Here is a 10,213-nt window from a genome sequence, read left to right on the forward strand (position 1 = left end):
ATTTGGTTAAAAGAACTAAATCCATATATTTTAAAAGTTTGAGAACTAAATTGAATCAAAGTTTCGAAGAGAGACTAATTTCAATTTTTACTGAAGAGACAAAATTATATTTAACTCTTAAAAAAATGTTAGTTGAATTTATAAAGTTAAATTAAATTTAATATTTATTTTTTAAGATGATATAAAATCATATTCTAATAAAAATTTGTTGGTCTGATATGTCATTCTCAACATAAGAATATTTATAATATTACTTAGCTTTCATCATCATCATCCCCTTCGCTACTTTAAATTTAATACATTATAAATAATTTTTTAAGTGGAATAACTAAGTTTTGTGCTTCATTATATTTTTCACTTTGAAATTTAAGATAAATCTTTTGTATATAAAATCATTATAATGTAGAACTCAAAATAGTTATTCAGAAAATCTTTGAGAGACTCAAACCATAAATTATCAATTCGTAATTTATTGATGACATGTCTCATTATTTTTAACATAGTCTTGGAATGAGTCTACCTCCAATAAATTCATTTTGGAATATTTCAATTGATTGATGCATGACACAATAGTGAACTCTTCTTGGAATAATAAAAAATTAAAAATAGTCAATAATTAGTTGAGGTCAACATGCTACCTTTAACCACTTCATAAATTCACCTTGATAAACGTTACCAAATAAAATATTAGTGATATTTATGGGACCATGTCTTATTTTTGAATCATTTCTTTTTAATTATGTTTTGTCGCGTAATTCTTTCTTAAATCAACGATGAGCAACACTTTGAACATTGATTTCGATCTAGAACAACATAAATATATGATATTGTAGGCCAAAAAATGGTTGAAAGTAGTAAAGAAATTAATCTATTAAATTTTATATAAAGACCACGTTACCCCACTAGTTGAGTTATCTTTTTGGAGAATTCACTCCGACACTTCTTTCTTCAAATACTACTAAATGAAAATTATTTCCTAACTTTGAACTATATTAATCCGCCTCATTTTACGTTTTATTAAGTTAAGTAGTAGATCTTATATTTGATCTAACCATGTAAAATTATACATTTTCTCAATGTCAAAGAAATTGAGTATGAGAAATAAGAAATTTCAATAATAGTTGACGTGATAAAACCAAATCTTAATTAAGATAATTATAAATGATTTTGATACCAAATTAACGTAGTGAAATTTACATTTACCTCAACTTTATAAAATCAATTTAATAAGGCAAGGTTTATTCATCACTTCATTTATACACTTTGATATTATATTTAAAGCTTAATTAGTAGTTTGATTCCTATATCTAGATCATGATTCACTTTTGTCTTTATACATTTTTTTACTCAATTTTAATACATTTTAAATAGGTCAATTTGTTTCATTCTAATAATTTAACGTTAATTCCATTTTAAAGATATCATATGTTAAAAACTAAAAGATTTTATATGTAAAACTAAAAAAGTCCAAAATTCAAATTTTGACAAGTAACAAAAAATATTAACATTAATTTAGTAGACGAATCAAATTGATTCATTTAAAACATATTAAAACTCAATTAAGTTAATATATATATATATATATATATATATATATATATATATATATATATATATATATATATATAACCAAAATATAAATTTAAATATAAAAATTAAATTACAAATTAAAATTTGATGTTAAATCTAATCGATGTAAAATCTTCATCGATTTTTAATACAAACAAAGACTAAATAGAAATTAAGTTGAAAATCAATTTTTCTAGAGAACAAAATAGTGAAAATCAATTTTTCTAGAGAACAAAATAGTGATATACAATTTTTTATGTAACATGTTATTGTATATCTTTTAAGTTGACTTTTTTATTCTGTTGTCCTATGCAAACTTTTGAAATAATATCCGTGATTGAATAGAGCTTCAAAATTAATAAATGCTAGGTTAAAAGTCATGAACTTGAATAGTCGTAGAGAATGGTAGAAGTAGCTCACATGGGGCAGGGAAGAATGTGTATAAAATATTAAAATTAATGTTCTAGTAATGAAAAATAGTAATACTTTTCAATGTATAAAAAAAAATGTTGTGGTTTTACCGCTATGCTGAGTCAATTAAAGAAGGGAGACATCAAATTATGCATTATAATATTAATTTTTCATATATCAAAGAAAAATCATTAAATAATAATTAATTTTAAAAATACCTATGAAAATCTAATAAGATCGAATGGGTGCCAAAGTAATGTATTTTATATAAATTTTATTTATATATCTTCTTTTGTTTATGTAATTGAAAAAGTCTTATTATTTAGGTGTTTTTGCCTTTTCGATGATTCTCTTCAAAAGACCTATTAAAACATAATGTGATTATATAAATTGTATTTATATTTTTTCATGTAATGGATGAAGTTATATTAATTGATTTATCATAATCAATAACATTGTTTTGTTAAACCTCTAAATGACGTGACAATTGTTACCAATTGTGTCAGTTAGGTTCAACAGAATATATATTAAGAAAGAAAACTGCAGATTAAGATTAGTCAAATTCTGAATCAAAAGTAAAGGTAAAATTCTTAAAATAATAGAAACAGAAACACAGAAAACAAATAGTTTAATTGAGAAACGAATATTTTCCAATAAGAAACAGAACAGAATAGTCATTGCAATATTATTATCTGCTAAGAAAATTGCAGAGTGCTTGTTTTTTCCAGAGCAAAGAGTTTTCTAAACAGAAGAAGAGTGTGTAATAGTGCTAAGTAAAACTTCACATTTATTGCTAAAGTTCTGAAGTGTGTATCTGAATTGGTTCAAGTCATTATTCAGAATCAATCACGCTCCAAGGGGTATCTGCTATTTGAATTATACTTACCAATTACAAAGCTTTTTTTTTATGTCAGTGCATAAAATTCTACAATCTTTGAAATAGAGGGTTCTGGCTGGTTTTCTTAAAAGGTGTGCCATTTGACAAACCTTCACTTGCCCTTCAGAAAATGACTCATTCTGCAGCTGCAAATGCCACTGAAGAGGCCATGTCCCTAATACAACAAGCTCACATAAGAAACAAATTTTCCAAAGATCACAACGTGATTGGCTCTACATAAAGCACTACCTAAAAGGGTTAAATTAGAACAACTAAGAATAATGTTAACCAAAACATCTTGGTTGTGACATTGGCATGTTCTTCGATGAGAACTTAGGATACAATTTTATACAATGTTTTGATATCGTTATCTAATCATAATCAAAGTTTTACCTCGATAATATAAACTTTAATCAGATAGGTTTAACGAGGTAAAACTCTAGTTTTGATCAAAGAACAACACTTAAAGAATTTCATCCGAATTGCGCTTGATTTAAAATTGCAATTGTGGACACTCTTTGAGTTCATCACAACTACTACAGCTGCAATTTGAGTCACACATACCCAGAATGTTGTTAATGACAAGGCAACTACAATTGTGACTCTAGCTTCAATTCAAAATCATGCACATTCCATTAGGGTGAAAAGACAGAGGAGAGCTCAACAGAGCCATAATCAAGAAGCTCCTCAATCATTTGCTCTATGTGATCTTCCTCAAGAGGCTTGAACTGCAGAGGAACACTTTCAACAGTTCTGGCCATTGCCTCTGATTCTTGATCCTCCTCTGCTCTCTTGTGTGGCAACACTTGATGAGTTTGGTCACTCTTCACACTGAGACTCTTTGGTTGGGATGTGGAAGTGGCATTTGGCACTGAAGCTGTTCTCTGAGACTCAGAAGATGCCAAAGCCTGTCTTGTCATTTGCAGAGAAGCCATGTAGCACCTGTGAAGTTTTGCAGTCAAAGTTGCTGAGAGAAGCTTTGAACTAGAAGATGATGTGTGAGACACATTGGGGTTGAAAGGGAAGTTTGTCCTTGCCCTCGCACCACACATTAACCTAGCTGCTTCATCATAGGCTCTAGCAGCATCCTCAGCTGTTTCAAATGTACCAAGCCATATCCTTGTCTTCCTGCACAAACCAAATCAACCATTTTTATACCTTTTATTCGTTTAAACAACACCAAAACAAAACCCTTTTCCCATCTCAACCTCTTACTCATTCACTCAAGTTAAAAATCAAATTTTTAACATTACACATTCGGCTTGATTCTTGTAAACAACAACAGTAGGTATTTAGGAAAACCTTTTCCTACCAGTTACATGAACACATGACATTACAAAAAATATCCTTTCCGGCCAAAAGACATGAACCTTAAAGGCATGTGAAAGATTTTGAAGATTTGGAAAATGTGAGTGGTTTATAATCGGTGACATGCATGGGAAAATGGTGGAGACTTACAATATGGGGTGGCGAATTTCGGAGACCCAAGAGCCCCAATGCCTTTGTCGGACACCTCGGTAACGCTGTTGTGGTCTGGCCATGTTGGGGAAAGAAAAATGGATTGTTGTTGTTGTTTTTGAGAAAGTGTTTTTGTGGAAAATGTTTGGAGTGGTAGCAACTGAAGGAGAAATGGGAGAGAAGGGGTGGTTTTGTAGTGAGGGAAGTGTTACATGGCACTGTTTTCTCTGCTCAACAATCTGGCCCCACTCAAGAACATGGCCCCCACACGGATTTTCTTATTCTTTCCCTATCAGCTGTAACTTGGCTATCTTCTGCAATTTGCAAGCCATGATTACGGCATAACTATTCATCAGGTTTTGGTAGGAATACTCCTTTCAGATTTACCACTTCACAAATATTAACAATTCTTCCTACAAGTATTTCAGATCGTTATTTGAACGGTTTAAATGAAAAAAATATATTAAGGAAGTAACCTTTTTTACTTAAAGAATATAATACAAGCATAAGCGTCGACTCATTTGGCTTCTGTAACAAGACAATTGATATCATTTACAACAATCTCACCATCGACAGATGTTCTATTAGAAATTCCATACTTGAACTGTGACTTGATCCACTTAACCTTCGTTACGAGACAATTGTGCAATCTACATCAATTGAGTTAAGAAGAGTATGTTGATTCATTTTCAAGATTTATAGACTCAATTGTATCAAACTTTAGGATAGAGACAAATTCCAAATTTTTTGTTCAAATTTAAAGACTACAAATATATTTATCCCTACATAATTCTTCTTATGTCTCACTATATATGCTTACTCTTGTTTTTTAGTCATGAAATCATATATCTATCTATTATGCAGATACCATGTACCTTTCTTTTTGTTAATCACTGCTTTGAGAATAAAAAATAGAGTGGTAGATTGTCCTCATGTGAGTGTATGGAGCAAATGGTGGATGATGACGGATGTGAAGTTTGTTAAGAGATAAAGTTAGAATTAAAATATCTTTGACCAACATAATATGAAAAATGCAGAAAAACACAGACATTGGGTTAGAAATAAAAGAAGAAGCACTTTAATTGGAGCTTCTGCATTATACCTTGGACAGGAACCAATTGGAGACCAAGATAACGATGATACGTTGCAAATTGTTGGAGTGATCCGTAGTAACACATGTGCAATAGATATCAATAATATCTTTTACCATTGGATTTTATGGATATACATGTGATCACTTATGAAAATGTTTTTATTTTATGATTGGGTCAATCCCACCCAAGTTGCAACAACACTCTTGGGTTAAAATCAAAGATTCTTTGACCATAATAATTACCCTAACATGTCAAATTATTTAATCAAGTTTTTGTCACCATTGTCACTTCAAAAACCCATCACAACAACAACACAATATCCTTTCCTCTATTCTTTATTAGGGTGGGGATGGGGCACTATGATGATGTGAGCTAGTTATGGAGGTAAGAGTATGGGTACTGTTATGGAACAACTGCTAGTTTAACTCACAAAACCTTTTGTTTAAGGTATGTTTCAAAAAATTATCCACAAACACTTTATGAGACAAAAAAAAAATGGAATTATCCACAAATTTATATAAATTAAACATACACTTTAGAAAGTATTGTTTTTAGTGTTTGAAGAAGACTTATAGGAATTTAAATGAGACATGATTTTAATTTATATAATAAACTAACATTATTTTTAACTTCAAATTTTAATAGTTTATGATTTTATTTTTATATATAATTGCTATTTTTTTTTCATTTCTACTTACTGTAATTTTGACTCTCGGTTATATTTTCAACCATTAATGTAAATAATATGGTTTAGAAGGATCCAAATTGATGCTTATATGATGCTGCTTAGAATGTGTTTGTAGAAAAGTAGGTTAGGAATTTGGTTGGTATTTTTGTGGTCCATGTGCTTCTTGCAGCTACTGTTCACCCACGTGCCCAGATAATTCATTCAAATAATTTTCAACACATTTAAAATAACGTTTAAAATTATTTAAATAGGAGAAAACCAAGTTAATTACAATTATTTAAAATGATTCATCTCATTCTTTTTCACATTTGTTTATTTTCTGTTTATTTATCTCTGTTTTCTATCCATACACCTCAAAAAATAATTGTAGACTACCATTATTTCAGTGCTAAGGAAGGCCTCTGATGTGTTTAAATTACTTACATAAAATTTTAAAAAAAAAATTATAGGTCATTAATTCAATAAAAAGATTAATTTTGTTGTCACTGTCATGCATCTGTGTCATGTGGTGAACTTAACAACCACCTTAGAATTCTTCTTATTTGAATAAAAGAAGATGGGGTCCATTATGCATGCTCATCACTGCAGGGGAAGAAGTTCGGCTCCACCTGTAGCTAAACACAACAAAATGCTGCTTAATCATAATAACATTATGCTAACCCTAGTATTTATTTCCCAATAAAAAATACAAAATTTAATCTTATTGTTATTATTATTATTATTATTATTAGTAAAGAAATTTTTAGTATCAGGACATTTTAACAAATGAATTTATATCAACTTCATTTTAAAAAAAACTTAGTTTGTGTTTGTTTACGAGGTAGATCAACTGCTCTACGTTGTTTACTAACTTTTATAGTACACTTTTTATTTTGGAATATTATACTTTGATTTTTATTTTTATTTTTTATATTTTGATATGATTTAATATGAGTTATAATTTAAAAAAAAAGTGATACATTAATCAATAATTTATATTAAATCATATTTAAATAATAAAAAATATAAGAGTCATAATATCGTTAGTATCATTATTTTTTGGGTTAAATATGTTTTTGTTCCTTTAATTTTGAGTAAATTTTGAAATTAGTTCATTTTGAAACTTTGGACTAATTTAGTTTTTCATTTTTTAAAATACGTGGATTTAGTCCTTTTAATCAAATCTTGTTAGGTTTATTTGATATTTCGTACACATTTTAAGATTGTATTTGAGTTGTTTATAATGTTTGACACGTTTTTGTTTTAATGTTAAGTCAAATACTATTATGAAACACGCTTTAAATGTCAAATAAATTTAACAAAATTTGATTAAAAGGACTAAATCCACATATTTCGAAAGGTGAAAGATTAAATTAGTTCAAAATTTTGAAATGGACTAATTTTAAAATTCACTAACATTAAGAAAACAAAAATATATTTAACCCTTATTTTTTTTGGTTTTTGTTTGAGAAAAGAAGAAATTAGCAGGCAGTGAGAAGGAAAAGTTGAAAAAAGAGAAGAAAAGTATGGGGGACAAGAGAACAAGAAGCATGTAAGGTGTATGTCATGGATTTAAACAGTTCCAACTTTATCAACATTCCAATCTTTCTTTCTCTCTTTCTCTTTACCATTTTCCTTTTTGCCTTCCAGCTAACACCAAATTAACTTATATGCATTAATTATCTACAAAATTAATCACATTAATTCAGAAAACTACTACTTAATTAGCTCTAACCCTTGCTTAATTATAAGTATGCGCGTGAAGTGGGTCCAGAATCATATATAGCATGGGCATGGATGTTCAAAACAAAAATTATGTCACTTATTTCTCTCTCTGTCTCTCTCTATCTATGTTTGTTTATGCAATAAAACCGATTGAGAAACATGTTTCAATGTTTTTGTCCCCTTTCATGTCATCTTAATCAAAAATTAACAATTCACCAAACTAATCAAAATTAGATGAATTTAAGGAGTTAATACCTCCCACAATGACAAAAAAATTAGTTTTACAAAGAAAGTTTAATTTAACTAATGTTCCCACTTTTCAATGAGGCATTACTTTCTTATTTTAGTTTGTTATTAAATTAACTACTCTTTTGCCTTCGTTAAATTAATATATTTATTAAAAAAACCATTAAAGTAAATACACAATTCCCAGAATAAATATAATTGTTTTAAATATATATATATATATATATATATATATATGTATGTGTGTGTGTGTGTGAAGTCATTTTAAATTATAATAATTATGGAATTCTCATGGGCTCAACTAATTCAAAAATTAAAACCAAGCTAATCATAATTGATAGTCATTAATATGAGTATTAGATTTATGATTTATAATTAAACTGACAATATGAATCTTTCCATTGTTATACGTTGAATTTTATAAAATGCTTACGAATTTTTTAATTATTTCATGAGTCAATTACAACAAAATATGTATTTTTTTTAATTATTTATATCCTTTAATAACTTTTTATATATTACTTTTTTTGTAAACTAATGTAACATTTTTAAATATACTGTTTACTATAAAAAACTCTATTATTTATTTTGAATCAAATTTTCTTTTTATGGATTTGACCCTACTCAAACTATGAATAAATCTCCAATTTCATGTGTAAAAGTCTATTATTCTCTTTTTAATCAATTAAATTTTAAAAAATGTTAAAAATTTATTTTGAATTTTATCAAAATTAACGTAAAATTACATAATTTTATATCGAATATTTTCTCTGACCTAAATTTACTTCTTTTACCATATTCTTGGCAAATATAGATATAATCTTAAATATTTGACATAAAAAAACTCTTTTATAATAGTGATATATGATTTTTTGGTAAAATAATATAATTTCTTTAAAATATATATCTTTCTATAAAACAAATGTATTGATTTAAATTGAATGAATCTCTATTACAATCTTATATGTGTAAAAAAGTATTATTGTTTTTTATTTTGTATGATGTTGAAGATCTCCATATCCAGTCTATATGGTGGAGTCTCTATTGATCGCATGCCTCACGAAAACTTGTCCACATGTAACATCCATTGAATTCAAACCAAGAAAATAAGAAAGGTGAGACAAATATAACATGGGACTTTCCATCAAGTTACAGACAAATTAAACCCTTTGGTCTTTTTCTCCTTCACTTCTTTGGGTCCTTACCCTATTAATACACACACATGACACATGCCTCCATCGACTCATATACAAGATACATTCTCCTGCTTTCTTTTTCTCTATTTTCTTTTCATCTTCTTTCCTTATTATTCAATGAATGTCAATTTCATAAATCAATGTGATCATTAATTATCATACTATTATTTCCTTCTTCTTCTTTTTTTTTTTTTACCATTTTCAGCTTTCAAAATGAATCTATAATTGCTTAATCTAGGTTTTTTCACCACAAGTTGTCTCACTTTTCACAAGAAAAACAAAATACTTAACCCACCATGTCTTCATCCATCAATTAGGTTGTTTCACCTAAAATGAAAAGATAAAAATTAAAATTTTAAATAAAATCATGTTAAACATTACTATAAACTTTAACATTTCAACTAAAATTAAAAAATTGTTTATTTATTTTTATATAAAATATTAAAGGAATTACATTTAATTTAAAGTTTTAAATTGATATTACCATATTTGTAATGTATTCAATACCTTTTATGTATTAGTAAGATAGTTTTTTTTTTCTTATTTGAATCCCAACCTCACTAGTTAACTTGATTTACCATAAATTCTACTTATATGCCTTGAGTTCTAAGTAATCCACTTTTCTTATGATTGTGGTGATTTTATTTTTATTAACCTAACACGGCTCAAATGTGTGGTTAAAAGTTTGATTTTTGCAAACAGAATGATAAATCTACTCACACTCAATACGATTGGATTTAATGCGTGAAAAATATTATAGATGACTTATTAATGAATATGATAGAGTTTGAATTCAATTCTAAAAAACAATTTTTAAAGTAAGTATTGTTCACTATTTATATTATACCTTTAACTAATGAGATTTGGATTTTTTTTTCCCTTCTCAATATATTTCTCATCCGCGATATTATTAAAGTTTGTAAGTGAATAATATGCGAAGTAATTCTTAATGGATATAAAATAAACTGTT

The 10,213-nt window shown here is 27.7% G+C and overlaps 1 protein-coding gene across 2 annotated transcripts; it reads right to left on the bottom strand.

Annotated features, from left to right (window-relative positions):
* Positions 1-3,141: 3,141 nt before the first annotated feature.
* Positions 3,142-4,487, bottom strand: LOC114193977 (protein PPLZ02-like). Of its 2 annotated transcripts, none has more exons than XM_028083991.2 (2): positions 4,316-4,487; positions 3,142-3,985 (listed from the first exon to the last, which is right to left on the bottom strand). In XM_028083991.2, exons 1-2 carry the CDS (start codon positions 4,396-4,398, stop codon positions 3,493-3,495), a joined length of 576 nt encoding a protein of 191 aa, XP_027939792.1. In that variant the 5' UTR covers positions 4,399-4,487; the 3' UTR covers positions 3,142-3,492. The 2 variants fall into 2 exon arrangements, with proteins under 2 accessions (XP_027939792.1, XP_027939791.1); XM_028083990.2 differs by lacking the exon at positions 4,316-4,487 and adding an exon at positions 4,170-4,308.
* Positions 4,488-10,213: the final 5,726 nt, after the last annotated feature.

This window comes from Vigna unguiculata, chromosome 8, assembly GCF_037176805.1.
Source record: "Vigna unguiculata cultivar grain cowpea cultivar isolate G323 ecotype 2 chromosome 8, ASM3717680v1, whole genome shotgun sequence".
NCBI classification, from domain to species: domain Eukaryota; kingdom Viridiplantae; phylum Streptophyta; class Magnoliopsida; order Fabales; family Fabaceae; genus Vigna; species Vigna unguiculata.